This window comes from Myzus persicae, unplaced genomic scaffold (assembly GCF_001856785.1).
Source record: "Myzus persicae strain clone G006 unplaced genomic scaffold, MPER_G0061.0, whole genome shotgun sequence".
Classification (NCBI taxonomy): domain Eukaryota; kingdom Metazoa; phylum Arthropoda; class Insecta; order Hemiptera; family Aphididae; genus Myzus; species Myzus persicae.
In genome coordinates, this window is record NW_019101124.1 from 384,734 (window position 1) to 407,875 (window position 23,142).

General features: G+C 30.4%; 1 protein-coding gene across 4 annotated transcripts in view; it reads left to right on the top strand.

Moving 5' to 3' along the window:
* The first annotated feature begins 1,439 nt into the window (after positions 1-1,439).
* Positions 1,440-23,142, top strand: part of LOC111027785 (GATA-binding factor A-like) — a 32,020-nt gene continuing 10,317 nt past the window's right edge. Inside the window, exons 1-3 of one of the 4 annotated variants that reach the window (XM_022306205.1) lie at positions 1,440-1,708; positions 15,290-15,415; positions 21,808-22,218. In XM_022306205.1, the coding sequence (XP_022161897.1) occupies positions 15,352-15,415; positions 21,808-22,218 (475 nt within the window). In that variant the 5' untranslated portion in view covers positions 1,440-1,708; positions 15,290-15,351. Of the gene's footprint in view, positions 1,709-12,851; positions 13,282-15,289; positions 15,416-17,705; positions 17,986-21,807; positions 22,219-23,142 lie in introns of those variants that run through there. The other 3 variants (XM_022306207.1, XM_022306206.1, XM_022306208.1) reach the window with 3 other exon arrangements.

A 23,142-nucleotide genomic window follows, 5' to 3' on the forward strand; every position in this document is an offset into this window, starting at 1 on the left:
TTTTTATATATTTATCTTTTCACGTATTTCAAATTCATCTTATCTTTTTTATGTTTTAGTTGAAACTATGAATGCAGCAATTAGAAACGAAACCCAATGCATTGCATAGTGGGCATATCTTTAACCAACTTTTTTGTGCACAATATTGTTAAATATACATAATAGTACACCTATATTATAAAGCTTGGTCTAAATGTTAACGAATGTCATAGACGTTATTTAATGGAAAATATTGCTGTTAAAGTTCCACACGTATAACGCATACAAACATTTTTAACAAAGAATTTATTAAGTCGAACTAATTAAAAATTTTAAAAACTTGTTGCCATTTAATGAAGTTTCATTAAACATTATTATATGTAATTATGAACTGCATTTTACAATATTTTACTTATCATAGACTCGTAACCGAATAAAATTGTATTGTGGTTTAGTGAATTTAATATTATTTTACAAAAATCATGGGCTCATAATATTAAATTGAAATAAAAATTTCTTTTCTTAGATTTATCAAGATTAAATATACTGTAATCATTGTATGCCTGTATGCTAATAATAAGTCTTGTTAAAAGGTTTGGTATTTATATTGACATTTAATTAAAATCATGTTATACAAGTAATGGCGTGGATAATGGTCTTAAAGTCCTAAACAATATTTACTTGACTCTTAGTATTACAGGTATTGTGGGTAATAGCTATTATTACAATCGTCAAAGATTTATTTATTTCAACTTTTTATTGATCACGTTTGAATAGTTTTAATTGTGCGTCCGACGAGCAGTTGAAAATGTCAATTTATACGCTAATTCCGGTTTTAATCTCGAAAGTTTCTTTAGAGAGGTACAGTTAACATATTTTGACTTCTTAGCGTTTTGGTTTCACAAACCCCAATTTCAACAATATTGTTTGAACATATTAATACCTATGTAGTTCATAGTACCTATGTATAATGTTGTCCTATATCATATTGTATATTTATAATTTCCACGAAATTACCCACCCGGATAAAATAGAAATATTATAAATAATGCAACATTAAAATGAAAACTGGTATTTCAATCATGTATTTACTATATTTTAAAAAATAAATGATGTGTGCACTGTCCGTCCGCTGAATGCTCTGATGGATTGTGATTTCGTGCAATACGATTTTTTTTCATCCAGCCAAAATTCTACACTAATCCTCTTCACTTACCGGTACAGCGCGAGATCGGCCGGTTAATGGACCCGGTTTTCGACAATAATAATAATAGTAAAAATATTGAAAATTTGAACATACGATTCGGTGTAGATCGTGTGTGTGTGTGTGTGTGTGATGATGTAGAGGGGAGAAGGGGTGAGAGAAAAGAGACGACGAAAAGAAAATTAATGTAAAATCCATCGTACATGGCGACAGCCGGACGGCGTTGACTCCGCCTCTTAAGACTTCTTCAAACCGATAGCCAGCGAACGGTTTCACCACCATCAGGCATCAGTTGATCCGCAGCGCGCTCGACTAGTCATTTTGCGTACGCGAGTCCAATATTGTATTATTATCGTTGGTTTCGTTCTATAAAATATACATGCGAACAAATTTTAATCCGAAAATTACGCTCGTGTATCGATTTAGTGGTCTTGTCGTCTGTGTCATACTGTTGTTCGTTTGCCGTGAATACTCACAGTACGTACACCGCGGCTCGAGAGAAGATAAAGTGCATGACCAAAATTTGTAAGTATTTCTATTTTTATGGAAGTACATTTTTATATTAGCTGGTTAATTTTTGTCCTCGTGGTTAAACTATTATTTTTTTATGAGGAATATTTTACTCCAGTTTGATATTTATATTATTATTATTATAAGTTAGCGCTTTTATTTTGTCTTTTAGCGTACTTTTATTACTTCAGGAGCATATCCACAAATACTTTATTTCTTTCATTCATTTATCTTTTACACGATTTCTTAAATTTCTTCAATACAATATTGTTACTTTAAATAATAAATTTAATAGATAACCAATAATTATCTAAAAACTATTGCAGTTCCAGTTAAGTTCACTATACCTAGGCGTATATAGCTGGTATACCACTATAGTTCAGAAGTTCGTGGATATTAAAACAGTTATATTTTACCAACAAAATGCAAAAACCTAAATGTTTTGTGTTAGCTTGGATATTTAAATATCTAACATAGGCATTGAGCTAATAAATAAAAAAAAATTGTAGAACACGTGATTTGTATAACTTGGTTAAGTACTTTTAAACTATAGTATATAATTTATATAAATTGTATTAGTTTTTAGTTTATAAATTTGTTGTTTGTTTCTCAGAAATTATATCATGAAAAGTTTTTTTATTAATTTATTTTGATAAGCGATAGGTAATAATTTAACCTTTGATGTTTGAATAATGTTACCATCGTCCTTTTCACCTGCTTTAATACAAATAAGACTTATCAAAATATTTTGGAATTCGACAGCAATTTTCGTTATGAATATTCCATGTGGCATGTGTTCGATATTATTTCTAATAGTTCTCGTTGCCCGTTGGTAATAATACATTGAAATTAGAATTATGATCTGTACTTTTAACCTAGTGACAAAATACCTGTTTTTTCAATACTTCAGAAGGGTATATCTGTTCGGTTTAATGTCTTACGCGATTGTCCGTTAAAGAATAAAATAGTTTAACGTCATTGCAATAACTGACAGTACATCGAGTTAGGTAGTATTTATTATATATTGATGTGTGAGTAAGTCTTTAGGTATTGTGTAAGACAGTCGAGGTTTTGTTTGTTCGGGTTATGATTTAACTGGTCAGAAATCCTTACTAAATTTGTTTTTATTATAATCAGTAAGAGTTGATTTAATTTTAAATCTGACGTACCGAGATATCAAGAATTATTTGTGACCTGCAGTAAGTTGATAAGATTTAAGATTTCTCTACTTATTGTTTAGTTTTACACTTTTACGTGACATGAGAGAGATTATGATTTTGTTAAGGCAAACATTGGACTGTTTAACTCGAATGGTAAATACGAATTCCGTAGAAAAACGTCACTACATATTATTATACAATAGTAGAGGTATTGACTAAAAGTAATAATTACGAATTATACAGAGTGGTTAAAAATTCATACTTGTAACCTTGTCATTTTGAGAATGAATACCTACATCGCGTAGTAACTCCGCGAAAATAAATATTTTACATAATATCAAGAACCTTAAGTGAGTATGTAATGAAATAATTTATGAAAACTATCAAGTTTTATCTTGCAGAAAAATGATTACAAAAAACATTGAACATTTTCGTTAGCAATGTATTACATATTTTCATTTATCTACATTCTACATAACATTATATTTTATTTAAATAATTCCGATGCCAAAAAGTATCAGGAAACTAGTTATTTTTTTGTCTACAGAAAATAATATTGTTGTTAAGAAGTTTTTTTTAAAATTTGTTTTAAACTAAAAGTTAGTCTATTGTAGTATAATGTATTATAATAGAGTTAATTGTTATTTGTCATTTATTAATTTTAATTACCTAATCAACTAGGCAACTAATAAATATCGCAAGGATGTGGCACATATCATATTATCGTTATTAATATTTTAGCCTTTAGGTATTATTATTTATTTTATCGGGCAGGATGAGACGTGCGTTTTCGTACTTTGTAATATTATAACAGGCGTATCGTAATCGTAATTAATTTGTTAGTATATAATAATAATAATATACAATTCCGTATCGTCCGTGTTCAAACTGTCAACCCGGCGAGATAAGCATCGGCTATATAAATTCATCTCTGTCGAGTGCAACGCGCAATAACCGTCGCGGGTGGCTATATATATTATTTAGGTAGGTATGAGTAAAATAGAAGTAAAAAAAAAACAGTCGGGTTGTCGAGACGTAAAACACGGAAGTCCTTTTTACTATATAATATTATGATTATTGCGGGTATAGCGGGTATAATATACTTATAGCAGGTAGGCGGTTGCTTACACAAGGGGTGACGGGTTGTGTGGGTAGGCGGAGTGTGACGATTGACGGGGAGGGGGATGGAATCGAGAAAATTCGAACCCTCACGGGACTATTTTTTTTTATGTTACACCGCAATACTATAATATATTATTTAATTATTACCCCTATAATATAACAGTATTATAGGTTAGCAATTTGAACGGCGGACGCGCACGCGACGAGGGCGGAACTGCGCGTCCACCCTAATAATTGGTCGGGAAAATCCATTGGTTCTATGGCAACGTAATTTTCCCCATGACTTTTACCAAGCACACACGCACACACACGCCCTCTTTCTCGAGTCAACGTCGAAAATTGAAAGCTTTGACGAAGTACTTTTTGCTACAACTCGCCTCGATGATGATGGCTCCCCCTCAGTGACGACGCGAACAATATACCTCGAATTGTATTTTGTTCTGCCACAGTGTTTACCAAGTAATATACTCTTATGTTATTAATTTTAATTATAATAATTATTATTATATTATTAAAGTTGCTTTTATACAACTAATTATTTATAATAATAGGATATCGTTTTAATGTGTAGTGCAAATAGTGCAATTATACTGCAATTACACTGCAGTTATTTTAAGTATTTTAATTATTTTTCTATCATGATGCCCAAAATAATTATTATATATTAATATAGATATTTTGTGGTCTAACAGTTTGTTATTGTGATAAACGATATGATATTATTATTATAGTTGAGTCTTTCTCATTTGTGTAATGTTGAAAATTAGACAATTGCTTTAAAATTTGAAACTATTAAAATTATTTATAATCTTATTTAAACAAAAAAAATCAACCGAAATACTCTCGCTGCATCGATTGTTCCGTGTTTGCTGCCCAGATAATCGGTAAAGTAGGTAAAATATAATATTATTTTATTGCAATGTACGTTAAATTGTACTCGGTAAACTCAGTGTCTTTTCAAATATTATTAACATCAAAATGCTCTCATATTCTCTTGTTTAGTATCAGTCTGTCATTCTGATACACAGTATAACAGAGATAGACAACGTTTAAATAATTACCATAACACGTAACAACAGTAATAAACATTTTTATCGGATTGTAAACTTTAATAGTTTTGTTTTATGTTGATATGTTATGTAATTCAAAAATTGCAAAATCTACAAAATGTATTGATTAATTAGAAATATGACCATATAAAAAAGTAAACGGTTCAGTGATCTTACTGTTTAATGATAATATTGATATATTTTGATTCTAAACTTTATAGAAATAATAACACTTTGAAGTAATTAAATAATCGTATAATACATTTATATAATATTTATAATGTATACTATTATATTAAGTGCATCATATGAATACCTGAATTATTCGGATTTACAGATATCCTCAAAATTGAAATTCATGGATATTCGAATTAGTCTCATAAAATTCTGCAGTAATATTAAGTTTACCCATATTATATCCCATATAACTTACAACATAAAAGTGTAAAAAATAGTTTAGAATATCGTTTCTTTTATATAGTCATATATAGAAACTGTTGTGATTCACCTACTTACTTTATTATTTGACTTACCTATGCTATGCTAAATGTTAATAATATATCAAGCGAATATCTTACGTTAAAAGTATGTACCTATACAGCATTACCGCTATATTTTTATGGTATGGCGGTTTATTTCATCCTATCGATTCTGTGATTTTATCCTGATTCAGTACACGATATACATTTCATAAAGTTATGGTACTTTTAGGACACGGTTACTAAATGTCTACATGTGTCTACATTATTATTTAATTTTAGTTTATCTTATAACTTATCTATTTTCCGTATTTATGTTTTGTTTTTTGTATGTTTTCTGCAAAACTATGAACAGAGTAACACACAAACACAAATTTTCGAATGCGGTAAATTAAAAATATTATTACATTTTGCTTACCTAGTTGTTATTCTCATCTAGTTAGAGAAGTTTTTCCTCGGGTTCGGTGATCGTCATATTGTACACGCACAAAATCTTATTAATCTGGCTACGTGACAAATACCCGGTAGCTGTAAAATATAAAAAAAACTAATACTTATCCTATACGACTTACAAAATATATACAACTCTTCAAGTGGGTACCCATCATCATGTTCTAGTTATCGCGGCCACAGGTGCTGATCTCCTGCAACCGACGATTTTCACTGATAGCGAATCAGTTATTATAATATTATTGATCGGAAACTGTGGATCACGAAACTATGTTAAAATCGTACATGTTTAGTACATCATTATTGTGCCTTTGAGTTTATTTTTTTTTTTACCGAAACGAGTTTGTTGTGTTGAATGAGGATGTTTGTGTCACACGGCCCCAGATTGACTTTGCTTCCGCGAGTGACCGTTAAAAATTAACATTCCTCAAGAAGGCACACTGGATTGTCCAGATCCCGTGAGGTATTACGAGATAACGCATATATTAGTATAAACAGATAGGTAGAATAAAATACCTTGTATATGGGTTTAGAAAATATAAAAATGACAAAAAAACAAAGATTGTAATTAACGACCCAATAAAAGTTGTTGGATTTTTTTCTTAATTATTATAATTATGTTGTAGTAAAAATCATGTTTTCTATATTCTCACGATGAATACTCATTAAAATAATAATATTTTATTTGACCTACCATATAAGATATTATAATTATAATATGTTACATGGTTAAACTTCACATGTACCTATAACCATAAGATGTACAAAGTTACGTCACAGTACGCAAATCACTCATTTGAACAACACATAACACAAGATTAAAAAACTATTATCGACCAAATTAGGTTGGTCGATTTTAAAAATAATGTAATTTTGTAATACATCATGCGTTAGGTATTCGCGGATCACATTAGTAAAGAGCTGCAGGTAACATTATATTTTCTCAAACCAACGAGTTTTGTATTTTACTTTACTAAAATGAAATTAATTTGATATTAGCGTTTTTTGAAAACATAAATTATAATACTTATTAAATAGTAAATACTAACTAGTTCATGTAAATTAAATTGAAATATTATAAACTTTTCCTGTCTTTAGAAATATTATAAAAATTAAGAGAGTGTTACATGGGCATTTGTTGTTTCCGTCTTACAAGTGCTTAACATAGAAAATGTACGCTCAGCAGATCACGTTTAACTTCGTTAGCTTAAAAATTAAAGTGAATCAACCTAGTATGAAACTTGATAATAAGAAAATAATCTGTGTTACTATTATGGTTTTTTACGATATTTCAATTTTCAAGCAAGTTATGCGTATATAATAAATTATAGCTTAAATTAAAAATGCCCATAACTAGCTTGAAAACTAAAGTGTTAGATATTCTAATCATTAATGTTTCATTCAAGAATCTGAAGAATCTATGTGTTAATAATATCTAATACAATCATATCGTTAAAATCGTATTAGGTTAGATTTCCTGGTTGTTGACGGATTATAAAAAAAAAATGTTATTCAAATAACTTTTAAATCAGTCACGACGATTTAAATAACACTACGCTACTGATGGGACCGGTTTGCGCGGTCACACGAATGAGATTAAAAAGTATATAATTTTTAAATCCTAACACAATCATCTTGGCCCGTGCATTAATAATATCAATGTTGGTTTATTATTTATAAGCTATATTGTGTGTGTATGTGGTTAATCTGTTAATGACACACACACACACTTGCAGCATAGGTACTATAGTTAAGTTTTAAAAACAGAAGACGAGCTTATCCTTTTGTGTATAAACACGACATAGGTGCATTGCATTTTCGATTCGAGCTGAATATTAATATTCCGATGATGTTGAAGTAGGTACTTAAAACTTGTCCTGTATATTATAATACATTTTCTATAGATTTATGGTATGCTTTTAAAAAACAGCATCGAGGTGATTTTATGTGTATTAAGATAATAAAAAACGCGTCACCTGTCTGTAGATTTGCAAATGGTTCTTTTTGTTTAAAAACGTGTTTTTTCCTCACTATCGCCAGAAGTCTTGTCGGTTTGTTTGATATTGCAATAACGTACAATACAATTTAACATATAATACATACCAAAAGGTATACATAACATATGTGGATGCTTAAATCCATTTTCGATATACTTTTAAAATTTGCTTACGTCAAATAACTAATTGTCAAATTGCAACATTATGTACGATTCGTATAGATTATTGATAAACATAGTTAAAAACCATATATCTCGTAGACACATGTATAATATAATATTTATATTTTAATATCAAGCACCTTTCTTATGGGCTATGGCCTTGGCAAGTTATTTTAGGTCATTACTGTAGTCGTTTATAATGTCACATTTTATAATCATTTTGACAAATCCCGTAGACGGCAAACGGTTCAATATCTACACACTATCAATACCCGGATCACATTACAAATTATATACTCATGATAACGTGATAAAAACAATGGTTATAGATAAATAATGTTTATAACTTATAAGCATAGTAGTAGTAATGATCACATATTTTTTTCTTTGCCTTATAATATATTATATGCATGGTACAATGATTTGGCTTTTAATCGATTATCAAAACATTTATCGTCTCGTCCTGATCTGATAAAATACAACGATAATATCATATTATTATTGAAAAAATACCATGTTTAATAATTTCATAATAAAACTTATAAAATTGCATAAGTATACCTACTAAAGTCTCCATAATGTTTACCTACTATAAAACTATTTGACATTTTGAATTATATGTGTATAGTATTTTTTTTTTTTTTTTTTTATACGGGAAATCCCTTTTGATAATGATATAGTTTACAAAGTAAATACAGTAATGTATGAGATAAAGTAACTTAATGAGTTAACAACAATTAGAGAGTAGACTAATAAACATGAAACAGTAGTTAATGAGTAAGCAATATAATAAAGAAGTATAACAGACAACTATGACTTCTGAAAACAAAACTGTGAGCATAGAAAATAGCAGTTTAGAATCTAAGAAGGAAGGGTCATTAGACGTCTGAGAGGTTCGTATTGTTGGTAATTTGCGGTGACACTGGGAATATGGAAAGAGATATTAGAACGTGTAGAGCGCGGAGGAATTTAAAAATTTATCAAGGAAAGTAAGGTGGGAGAGTCAATTTTGTTGAGTATAAGATCATTGGAGAACTTAGAGCTAAGCATACGTCTACGGTCAGAAAGGGTATGTAGCCCAAGAGCATCAGCAACGGGTGAGTAATCATGAGGTTCATGTGGTATACCTAAGGAGAAACCAACAAAGCTCAGAAACTTACGTTGTACGCGCTCAAGTTGGTTTGAACCGGTGGCCGTATAAAGATTCCAGATTACCAATCCATATTCTAAGATGGGTCGAACTAGAGTACAATACAGGGATTTGAGTGATCTAGATAGTTTAAGGTCCTTAGATAATCGCAAGATGAAACCAAGAGTTTTAAGTGACTTACAGCAAATCATTGAAATGTGCTTACTATAATATGATGAGATGCAATTTAAATATCAAACAACAAATAATGTTTAAATTTGATTCCAAATTATCAATTATTTAATAAGCAAACATAAAAAAATAATCACAATTTCTTTTTTTCATCACTTGTGGGTGTTTAATAATTAATATTGATTTTGGGATCAATAGGTGAAATACTAAATTCATATAATTACGTTCATATTATTAGCAATCACATATTGCTAAAATACAAAGTTGCTTTAAGTACACAAAATAGGTTTTGAAATTAATATCAAATTATTACTTATTACATGCATATTATAACTCGGATATATTTTCAAGTAATATCTCATATGCTATTATTCATGAACTATATAGGTATAATTTATATACTTATTATCTATTTATTATTTATTAATTACTATAATATAAGCGTTCGGTAGACCCAGTCAGACCACTATGAAATTAATAATACAGACTTTATCAATTAATTTTACACACACAAAATATTCTTCAATGATTTATTTATTGATCTTTTGAATCGGAAATATAAATTAATAATATTACATTGTAGTTAAATCATGGTAATCATTATATTACACCTAGTAAATATAAGTATACTATACTATGATATCTGATATTGTTTATCGTCATTTTCAATATCCCTGTTTACTGTTAAGATTTTATGATACATTAATATTTAATAATGCACGCTGTACGCCAATTGTTCATCTGCAGTATGGAATCAAATCGTAATATTTAATTTCTAATGTCTATAAAGTTGAAAGTAATTCATCACTATAGTGAATTGACAAATAATGGAACACGTTGATTTTTTTGTTGATTTTAATGGTGCTTAATCTATGAGTGTAATTGCGATTTATATATAATGTTCTTTGAAAAAAAACCGAAGACATTGTATATTTGTATAACATGTGACATACATAAATCTCTGTACATTTTAATCTATTACTAACCTAAATAGACTCCAATATTTATTGCGTTTGTCTCAAAACCATAAAATATCATTACGCCCAAGACACACGTTCGCCCTTTTTTAGATCACTGACGGGTTTTTATTTATTAGGTCTGCGCTATACAAGACAACAATATAGTCTATATTATACACATTATTATACATACTTATTCATATTTACACACACACATACACATCTACATACATATTTAGTACCCAGAACATATACCAATAGGCCACGAGTACACAATTACATACTTTAAAATGTTATTAGGGTACCTCCTACACATACATATCCTTGTCGTTTATATGTTTATATAATATATAACATATAAACACAGGTATAAATATACATATTATATACGATTTTTCGGTTTTAAACAGTTTTTACGTGCACCGAGCGCATGTATATAATATGTTTTTTGGACATCTAACGAAAGCATAACATATGACGGCAAATATAATATGCATGATTAATTCAACTATACAAACGATTTTATAAAATATTATGTAACGCTTAAAAAAGTGTCCAGTTTAAGAATATCGTTAACGGTCAAGTTGATTATCGTTATTTGACAAAAAATTAATAAAAAATATAACAACCGGTGTTAATACCCTCATGTGCATCCAATTGTTTAGTCGTTTTTAATCTGTGAACATAAATTATTATTATTACATAATGTTACAGAGTATTTAATCGTCATAATAATAATAATGATGTATATTATGTTCAGTGTTCACGGGTTGTTTTATAAATATTAGACAATAATAATATCAATTAGAATGATTTCAGAATGTTGTTGTCGTGCTCCATTTTAATTGTATAGATATAATATATTATATTTTAATACGCGCTACAGCTGATATTGTGCCAATATACGTAGTTGAGATTATGCGACCAATATTTATCCAGATCAGTATCAGCTATATAAGGTCGTTTTAAAAATATACTCACCGTCCAGTTTTAGTCGAACAGGAAAATTGCTGTATTCGGGTTAACACGTCATGTCGTAAACGCGGTGAACCGATTTACCATGGTATAAAACCAAACCTAAACAAACAATATCAATAAAACATGGTAGATATTTTAATTAAACTAAAAACTGATAGTAAAAATATAATTACAGATTATTTAAATTATATCGTGGTGAATTATATTGATACGGAGTTTATTACTCGACACTAAGACACTAATTATAATTTTGATTTATCATTTCTTAGAAAAACAGTTCTATCTCCGATTATCTTAATCTTAAGTTGCACATATTTTAGATATCGGTGATCCTTATAATAGGCGATGATCAATTTCGAATGGTAATACGTGTGACATATTCTTATTACATAGATTGTGGTTGTTGCTTTATAATTACTTATGATAATATTACATATATTATAATCAGTAGAGAGAGAATTGGGCGAACACAAGAAAATGCTTTAATTTATATTTTGAAATATTATAAACACGTGCTGTAATCAACGGAGTACGTGACAATATTATATTACTGATAAGATATCTTTTTTCGTTAATATAATAACAGAATAACTGATATAAATAAAAACTAAAAATATAAAACCACCTTGGTCCTATATAGTAGGATGTATGTGATGTATATGATGTATAGAATTTTCGTACAAATACTTGAAAACTCGATATCGAATAGATGGGTACTTAATCAAATATAGTAATCTATTATACCCATTGTACCGACTACAGATTACTGATTTCAGTTAATCGTACGATCAAATATCATTAGTTTAAACATATTATAATTTAAAAGGTACTGCACACATATCGAACATTGTTACTTTGGACCTCATGGCTCACGCTATGTATAATTAATAATTATATAGAAACAAAATCATAATGTGTGTTGATTGGTTAAAGAACATTATGCTCGTCCTACAAAATAATGATTTAAACCTCTATAAAGATGGAAATTATGTGAAAAAAGTTAATAAACAACGGTAAAACATAACCCCAAATCCCAGGAAAATCACCAATGACCTGTCAGTTTGCCAAAACTCTTTCGTTCGATACTTCGATCCAATAAATACGAAAAGCGAATTAATCATTGAAATAATGTTAATAAGCCCGTATTTTAATTACGAAGTTGTTATACCCGTATGATTGGTATTATAATATTATATTATTTTTATAATTTTATAATACACACGCCCTACGTAAAGGGTTGAACGAATTTTGTCCGTTCATTTATCAGACATCTCTCGTCTGGCTGGTCCAAAATAATCCGCAACGGACAGACGCAAAGGTCAAACGGACGAGTGGACGGCCACCACATTATCCATTGGCCATATTAAATATTAAACATTATTATTTGATGCTTTCGTTATTATAATATAGTTATTAAAATCGTGTAGTACGAAAACAGTTTCTGTGCAGCGTGTGTGTACGTCGATGATGAAGAATAACAATTTAACGAGTTTTTTTCTTAGGTTTTTATTATTCATCAGCAAACTGTTAGATTAGAACCATCTATCTGATTATTCTGTAACCTATTAAGAGATTAGATTAACGTGCCCAAACCACCGCGCACTGCATCGGTTCATTCGTATATGCGTTCGATAAAGAACGATAAAAACCTCCGAAGGCTGTACGTTTCGTATACGTGTACGGTGTAATATTATTTAGTATAATGCTCGTTTATTCGTCTAAGTTTTCCGTTCGTTTGAAATAATCATTTAAACAATTATTACTGGAATTTTTTTTTTACCAGTATTCGGTTAAAAACTTAAAACGTCGTTAACTTGCAAATCGTTCGACCGGCTGATACTTCGAGGACATCCGCAGTATCGCAACACGACAGTTAGAGCCAAAAGGGCACGAAACATGTACGCAGTTACAGGTATACGAGCTGTAAAGCTGTTATTAATATTATTGTTAGTTTTCATCCAATTTATTGTAGGCTAGTAGTAAATATACGATAGGTAGTATTATCGTTTGCTTCGGCGCCGTTGTGTTTCTTCGTCGACCGTAATATATTTTAATACCGATCGCCGCCGTCTCGGGGAGGTACAAAAATTGTACCAAAATAGTCGCCCTGTAGTTCAAATTCAAAGGCTATTCTTCACACCCTCCGGCAGTCCTTTTCGCGCAGGGTGCAGCGTGAGGCGTGTAAAGCTGTAAACCTCGGTGTACACGAGAGTTTACCACGCCACATTCGCGATTATCTCACGACTAAAAATCAAATATTCTGTTTGATTCTATCACGCTGGGGTCATGTGGCTTTAAGTGTGGTTTACTCTCGTGATCCACGCCCCGTGTAAAAATACTATATCAACCTACGAAATCCTCTTTTATCGGGTCGTTTCAGACCATTATTGTCCAACTTACAATATCAACGGACAACGATAACCGTACGTTTATCGTATATTTTAATAATATGATGATGGGTGTAAGTACTAAGTTGCACTATTACGTTATCGCCAACAGCAATGACATACCTAGTATACTCTACATAGTACGTAATGTATATAAAAACCTAGGCACCCGGATAACGATGCAGCGCCGCCGCGTACCTATATTATGTCTGCCTGCTTGCCTACCAGCCCGTGTAGTATACTGAAGTTAATTATTCTTTGAAACACAATGCCCACAGTCCCACACCGAATTACCTTATCTATGTACACGAAAACAGCCTTCTTATCACACCGACATTAATTGTCCGAACCTGTGCACCAGCATATTTCGCAGCGCTATAGCTAGTGCCTATACTTATCTCGGTCGATTATATACCTTGTCGCCATGACGTAACCCTTCGTTAAAAGCTTATCTCACACACACATACACGCACGCGCGCGCCTCTATAATAATAATAATAATAATAATAATAATATATTATGTTGGTATACTATAATGTATAATGTAATAGTATTATTATTTGTGTACATAATATATATATATGTATATGACTATATGAGTCTTGTTTTTACGAGTTAGTACATTCCTACCGAAATATTACAACGGGCGACGAAACCATAATAATATAATATTATATCTGTATGTCCGCGTAAACAACACCTAAGTACCACCAATTTGATCAGCAAACTCAGAATCTCCTAGCGGTTATTGGTGATTATAACGCCTAATTAAAATTCACCTAATCATGATCGAGATCAAATAGTTTTTCCTTCCAAAAGTGGTTTTACATAACACAGGCTTAGATTCAACGATGACTCATTCACTCATTAGTATAGTAGTATAGTCCAATATTGTAAGATATTGACACCTACGACGCTTAGCTGTTGGCGCGGGTGTTAATTACACGGCGTACATCTTCTAGAAATTCGCTAGACTAAACCTGTTTAAAATTGTCCCACATTATCCGGAAACAGGGGTAATGAACCGTGTAGATACTATGGTCCAAACATCCCGATGCTTTATTTTTCACACCGGTTTAGCCTAGAAAATGTCTAGAAGCTTTGGGAAGGAAGACGGTGTCATCGGTTTTCACCGGTAGTAGTTCCATATCCACATGTTTATAAAAAAAACACAATTATACACGTATGCGTATAATCGTTTATTGTTATTTGTCGGTTATCTTATAACGTGCACCGCGACCATGTCCCGGAACGACTTTTTTACCCTCACTCTTGTGTTAGTATAACTATAACATAAAACAGGTATAGGTAATACCGTGCAGCCAACCAGCCAGTCCCGTCCGAACGCTAAGCATTATCACGATATAAAAATATTACCTAATATTATTACGTAGATAGGTATTTTTTATACGCACCACGTAAACGTAACACGTTTTCACACAATGCGTGCCCAGTTTGGATATATTTCTTAAAAAAACAATAATTCAACGTTCATGATAATAATAATATTAATTATGTGTTCGTGTTGACCAGGTGAAGAATTCACGGCGGAATACTTCCACGATTCGCTGTACCCGTGATCGGGAGATGAAGTCATGTTCCAATGTTCGTCTACGAGCACGGTCGGCGCCAACGCAGGTGTCGTCTCCAGTGACACGCGTGAGTACCCTATATATATAGTATATACCCTCGAACCCACCCCTTGTATCTGCACCAACGACGAATCCTGCCGTTGTCACCCCTTGCATCATACCCGGCAAGGGCCGTCATTATAATATCAACCCCTCCTATTAGGTCGAATAGAAGACTGATTTATGCGAGACGTGGGCAACAATAATATCATACATTCAGGGTTCTTCAAAATAATTCAACCGGTTTTAAATGGTTAAATTTTTTATAATTTTTTAGAGTTTAAACTGTTTTAAGTGTTAAATGATACATTAAATAAAAGAATAGTATTTTTAATTTAGTTTATGATAGAACATATAAAATATGTTCTATATGACTTATCTCGGTTATACGATTAACGTCTCTACGTCGATATTCAAATTCATTCCACATTTGCTCCAGGCTCAAGCATACCCCTTGTAATTGACCACGCTAATCGTTTAACAGTTCCTCTGTGGTTGATGATAATGGTGGGTGGTACGTATCTGGGGTGTAGTATATTTAACATGTCCCCAAAGTAAGTAATCACATTTAGTAGGAGCGAGAGACCGAGGAGGCCAGGTGCCAAGCATCAGAAGAATAATTTTTAATATCCTTGTATTATAGTATCAGTAAGGTAGGGTTGAACGTTGTTTTTTTACGTAATTTATCCGTCCCTTACTTGTCAGTTTAAATACAATCGATCATTATATATTGCGGTACCTGCACCGGAAATAGCCAACCGGTCTACCCTCGCATTCACTTAGCTAACATATTTTTAGTCATCGTCTCAACGATTCACGATTTACAATGTACATTTTACACAGTTGGAACAAAAGTTATTCATGATATTGAACACACTCCGGAACAACCGACCTTTTTTTATTTCGTACTGGCATTTCTTTTATTGGAGAGGTTTCAACGTATCAATATTAATTAACTTTGTTCTTATCATTCATAATGCATTAAATCGAGTTTGTAAAAAGTTAATAATTATATATACTTATAAATATAAATTGAAATGATAACGCACCCTACTAATATATAAATTATCATATTTTTAAGTTCATAATTTAGTCACAGTTTGATTGCGAGCCCGAAAGTGGTAGAAAAATAATGGTGATGAAATAACACAATCGAATATAACTATATTGGCAAACGACTCTAAAACCTTACAGGTCCTATGTGTGTGCTATTTTCGTGAATATTTCCAATGTCACCCACGGCCCAGAAAACCACACCTGGATAAAGACACTATTGAGCCCAGGACCAAACTTTTTAAAAGTTCATACCAGGGATACGTGAATTGTATCTTTTAAAATAAAAAGGCGATAATATCTTTCCTCGAGCTACGCTTGAATTTTACTTCATCAACAATTTTGCGCTAGCCATCATACTTGTTCCCATTAGGACAGCGGGACATCTGAACAATATACTGATATATATATATATATTGACAACAAAATCAATATACCTACTAAAAATATTAGGTATATTTAGAGTGGGTACCTCATTATTGTTGTATTGTAGGCATTAAAACATTTTGTAATCATTTTCTTAATATTTAATCATCTACTTTTTTCAATATTTATCAGAAATACATGATGTGTCAACACACGTTTTAATGAATGTATGCAAGTTGTTGATAAAATACAATTATAAAAAAATGGACTTTCGCTGAAAGTCTTGTAGTGATTGGTTGTAGTAGGGGTAAGTGGAACCGTGCCCATCATACTTATCAGTTATAGGCAACTCTCATATCATCAGAAAGTAGTATCGTTGTTATATTATCGATATTTGTATGCATTTATATTATGCTCGCTGGCTTTCGGTGAAATTAACTGTGCTCGTTTAATATGATTAAAACACACATTATAAAAATCAAAAAGTACCGATAAGACCGATTAAGAAAACGTTCTGTTGCGTTATCGATTCGATTTTTACGCCTTGACCTTTGACACGTCGTTCCTCCGCGATCCCCTGCTCTCGCAACAATAAAAACACACACACACTTAAGGCGTTATAATAAATAATTTCGATTGATCTATATAATATTATACGGTTTATGTGTGTGCATGAGATCTTAACACATATACACAATGAAAATATGTATATATTATTTTATATTTATATAAATATCACTTGGGACAGCGGCGTTTGGTTGGTCGGATTCGTTTCCCCATCTTTTATCGAACAATATATGATAATATGGTATTATACAATTGACACATTATTGTATTTTTAATTTTTAAAAGCAATCTCAGATCGCGACGAAACGCGACAATTATCATTAGTCCGCTGTGTGCGATTACGCACGCGATTAGCCGTCGTCGCGTTGGTTTGAAAACGTTTTTATTGCACTCTCGGACCGCACGTAGAAAACTAGCTCATAAATTATTAATTTTTTTTAACTAATGCATAAACGCTAATTTTATGTTATGTTTCTTTGTATCATTTTAAGTTTTCTTCATAATAATTATAATGTCTAAGAGTTTACGTTTTAAAAGTTTGGTGTTATACGGAAGAGAACGTTTTTAAAGTTGTATTCTTAAATACATAATATATAACTACTCGAAAAGAAGGTAAGAGAGAAAGATTGCTATTTTAGAAGTTAAATGTTGGTTTACATGACCAAATCGTAGATAATATATTTTCCATTCATTTTCTCGTGTTTGGAATACCAATATAATGTCGTAAATTAACTTATTATTCATTTATACAGTGATATATATTATATAATACATTTATGTATGCTAGGCTGTTAGTTGTTCGTGTTCCTTTATTCGTTTTCGATTTCAATACGCACTACGATTTAATAGTTTACTATAATATTATTATACTGTTATCTAATCGATGATACCTATATATTATTTGTCAAATTCTACGTATATAGACAGTATTTATACTATCATATCATACTTACAATTATTATAGATTGTCTTAATATATATATTTGCTGAATTATGGTAAATATTAAATTAAAATTGGATAAATTACCAAAATATAGTATACTATATTAAATTATGTTCACGGTTTAGCGTTTATAATAGTGGATAATATTATAATTTTCAATATTAAAAAGCAAAAATGAAGAGATTAGATTAACATCTATTATTCTAATTATTTTCTATAAATTACTCTTTAGTCTTCATTGTGAAAACAAAGATTAAAATATAGATTATAATTAGGAATTAAATTTACCAAATTGATAATAAATATTTTGGTCTTAAGTCATGACTCGTGCTGTATATAATATGATTATAAAGTAACTGAACGAAATAACAAAAATTATTAATAATTCACGTTAAAAGCTATTTTATGTAAAAAAAAAGTGTAAATAAAACAAATAATTATCTTTTAAAATTTAAATATTTATAATAGCAAGTGTTACAATTGTGAATAAATAATGCATATTTTTACTAATAAATATTTTAATGCAATTTGTTAATTGCCGCATAGGTAGGTATATATTTTGTATTATGACCCTACAAATGCCATCACTCATCGGGTTATTTTTTTTCTATGTTATTCATAATCTTGGACTAGATCAAACAGTTTTTAACTCAAAAGGGAAAATAAATAAAATATTAAAATTTGAATTATGCTTTTATTTGGGAGAATGTCATTTTCGCTAAAATAGTAAAATAAGGTATTCTGTAAAATGTGTACATAGAAAAAAATGTATTAGATTTATATAGATTAATCTTTATTTTCAGTCACAATGAACTAACAAAAATATAGCAATTCTTATAATTTTAAATTTTAATAATGACGTTCATCATCGTTTCCGCTGTCCCAACTCCGAAGTCTGTGACTGTAGTTTTTTACATTAAAATATGAAGCGATGTATTTTTGAAGGAATCCAATTTTTTGTTACACAGACAATTCACTTTAGTTTTCGAGTACCCACTGAGTTTTGAGTTCTTAAACTACCTTTGAAACAAACCGAGGTTCTTACATGTTTATGATCGTACGAAATGTGTAAAAAAGTGAGGAGTCAGCACAACTAGATGACCTAATCAAACGAACGCGTGGAACATGTCCGGTTTCTGATATTTCTTATTTAACGATCGGAAATTCATAATGATTTTTTTTTATCGATTACTCATTTTTCATAAATTAATAGTGGTACGCAGTACGTATTGATTATTTTTTTCTCGATCAATATTATATCGGACATTTGCAGCGGCTCCCTAGAGTTCTTTAATTCATTAATAAAAAACATTCTTATCAATATATACTTTCTTTGTCTTTCTAAACAACTATTTGGTATCATAAATTACTTAATCACTTAATCTAATTTTAAACTTTATACTTACTAGGTGATTTCCAATAAACACAATGAATAACATTTTTTTTTTTTTATAATTTTAAATCAAAAACAATTTCTGAAGAATAATTTTTCACAGCACGCGTCGATAACAACTACCTACCTATATAATCCATAAATGTAATACATTATTATTAACTCATATTATTTATAATATATACCCAATACATTTTTTTTTAAATTCAATCCAAGGGATGGATTTTAATTGAGTATTCAATTAAAAATATTGAAATATATAGGTATTTGTTTATTACTTAATAATTATTTGAATATTTGAATTGAAAATCAGATATGAATTATTTGGTATAATATATATATAATATATATATATATTAAAAATGTTTATCTTGAATCATTCCAATTATCTTCGAGAGGGAAGCAGTTAGAAATTACATATAACTCGAAACTTTCAAATTTAAAACGACGGCGATTCGATATTAACCCCAGATTACTAACCTTATATTTATCCGCCTTAATATTATGAACAATTAACTATTTTTAATTGGTTCATTCAATAAATCAAAAATATAATTTATAAAAACACAATAAACAAACTCTTGGGTAACTTTATTGTAAAAAATATGAGTGAAAAAATATTTTTTCTCATTTTTCAAATATAAAATTGTTAAACCTCAACATAAATTATAACTTCATAAAATTAAAAAATAATTATACAAATGTTGATTTAAATGTGGAAGAAATTATCGATAGATTTTTTACCATGAAAATGGGATTTTATACTTTAGTTTGTATTTTTATTTAAAAAAAAAATATGTAAATTGTTTTATTTTTTTCTTCTACCTACTTAAAAGTTTAATATACCTAGGTAATTGTATGTGCATATAATAATCAAATACATTTCTCTCCTCGACATTCGTAATACATATTGTTTAAAGTTTTATTTATTATTATTACTATTATTATTCCTAATATTCCTATTTCCTAAATATACTTACTTTTGAACACTCAAAAAATGACATACATAAAGTTTGAATATTTAGCATAATAGTTGTCACATTAAAAATAATGAGTAAGTAGGAAGAAATTGTTTTATTATGTTGCTGTACAATTTGTACTGCTATATTTTGTTTATTGTAGGTATTTCAAAATTATTTTTCGGGATTTTGTTCAATAAATACTAAATAGTATGCCCCTTATCGACATTATAACGTTAAATCTTGTGTTTTTTTCCAATATATTTTAAATTTTGAATTGGTCTAAACTCCAATTTCTTCTGGAACACTTTCCGAGGTTATTGAAATATCTACCTACCATCAACTAGTTATATACGATATCGAATCATTGACGTTTGATATCAAAAGGTGTACAGTGTACAGACCTAATCATGCCGCGTCGTACATCGTAAAATACTAAATTAAAAACGGAAATTCTTAAATAATACAGAATACATATATTTATTTGTCAGATATTTAAAATAAAATTAGCATCAGATTATTCGAAATTAAATGAAACGTATACTTATATCAAAATCGTCCCAATGTCAGGAACATAAAAATATTTATTTAAACTAAAATCCGTTACTCATATACGTCACTTCTTAAAAAGTGTCTTCTATATAAACATATTCATATTATGATTGGTCTGATGCGTATGCCATATAGCAAAATATGTATTACTTACCTACCTCCATAATTAAGGCTGTGAATTTAATGCACTAAAGAACCTTAAAAAATTCATTTAAAATGCAAAAAATGCAATATAAAATGCCAAAAATTATAATATAAAATTTATTTTAAATGGTTTTTAATTTATTTTTAATATTTATATTAATATTAGGTACAGGATATTATACATTAGTACATTACATGCATAAAAAAGTGTTTATTTAATAAAAAATTTAAAATGCAAAATTAAAGTTGGATAAATGGTTTCATAGTTACATAACTCAAATTATGTACTTACAAAGCTACGTTTTACAATCATCACCAAAAAAAAAATGCACTTTCCTACAAATTCACTGCCCTATTCATTAATACATATCGTATTATTGTAATACTATATACTTATACCGAAATGTATTATTAAACGCATACATTGGTTTTTGTGGTTACAGAAAACGGTTACCGCGGTCATTACCATCACGATCGAATAGTGTACGTGCCGTCGTCCAAGCCAAATATGTTCGGTCTTGCGCACCACCAGTACGGCGCACCATCGCCGACGCCGCTGCCACCGCCGCCACCGTCCACGGACGGCACCGCAGTACCCGGGGCCACCACTCACACGTGGCAGAACACGCCGGCCCGGGTACAGAGCAGCAGTCACCACGTCCCTGCCGCCGCCGGTTCGCCGGCCACCAACAACGGTGGCGGGATGTCCACGGGTGGACACCCGAACGTCGTCCCGATGTCGTCATCATCGTCGGCCACCCCGCCGTTCTACCAGAGTGCCGCCGCCGCTGCAGCCGCCGCGGCCATTATGTGGCCCAACCCTACAGCCGCCGCATTCCAGGCTCATCACTACGGTACGACCATATAAACATTACACGAAATCGTCAAATGATAACATTTTAACGTTCCACTATTATAAATATTTTACTGCATGAGCATGATAATAACGAATTTGTTCGGCCAGCGTTTGACGATAATAATATTTATTGTAACCAAAGATGGGACATTTTGGTGTACAATTTTTAAGTTCTAATTCAATTAAGAGTCAATTACAGTACGATATGCTGAAAATATCATATCATAAAATGACCATTATCTTCATCACTATCATGTCTTCAATATCATCCGTAATGTTATCTTCATAAATATTATCTTCATCACCAATATCTTTATCAATAGTATACCGTCCCAATTCAAGCATATCAAAATTTCAAATAGGTAATGATTTTGATAAGTTTGAATAAAATCACATTCAAAAATTCAATAATATCGAAGTTACGGTTTAATCGTAGTACACTAGTACCCCAAATACATGTGATCGTAGTTGTCAGTTAACATCTAATGAAAAACGTCATCTAGGATGCCATTGGTAATAACTATAACTAATAATTGATTTTTTTTTTAAATTTTTGGTTCCAAATCGGGCTTTTTCATCCGTGCAATTGTACGAAACAATTTTTTTTTTTTCATAAAACTATTTTTTAAATTCTTTATTATGACGAAAATTCTATTTTATCAACAGATAAGTACATACTTAGCTATTTTTGAAACAACGCTAATATCTAAACATAAAATACACATATTCTTATGCAGATAATTTTGCATATAGTCACCACGTTGATATGTGTGCAGGTAATAACAATAATTATTAATATCAAAATATAATATTGTTCGTTATTCAATTGTTTGTTTATACAGTCATGAAACCAATTTTTATCTAAACTTTCTTAAAAATGTATCATTTATGGTTTATTTTAATCCATTACAATATTATATGT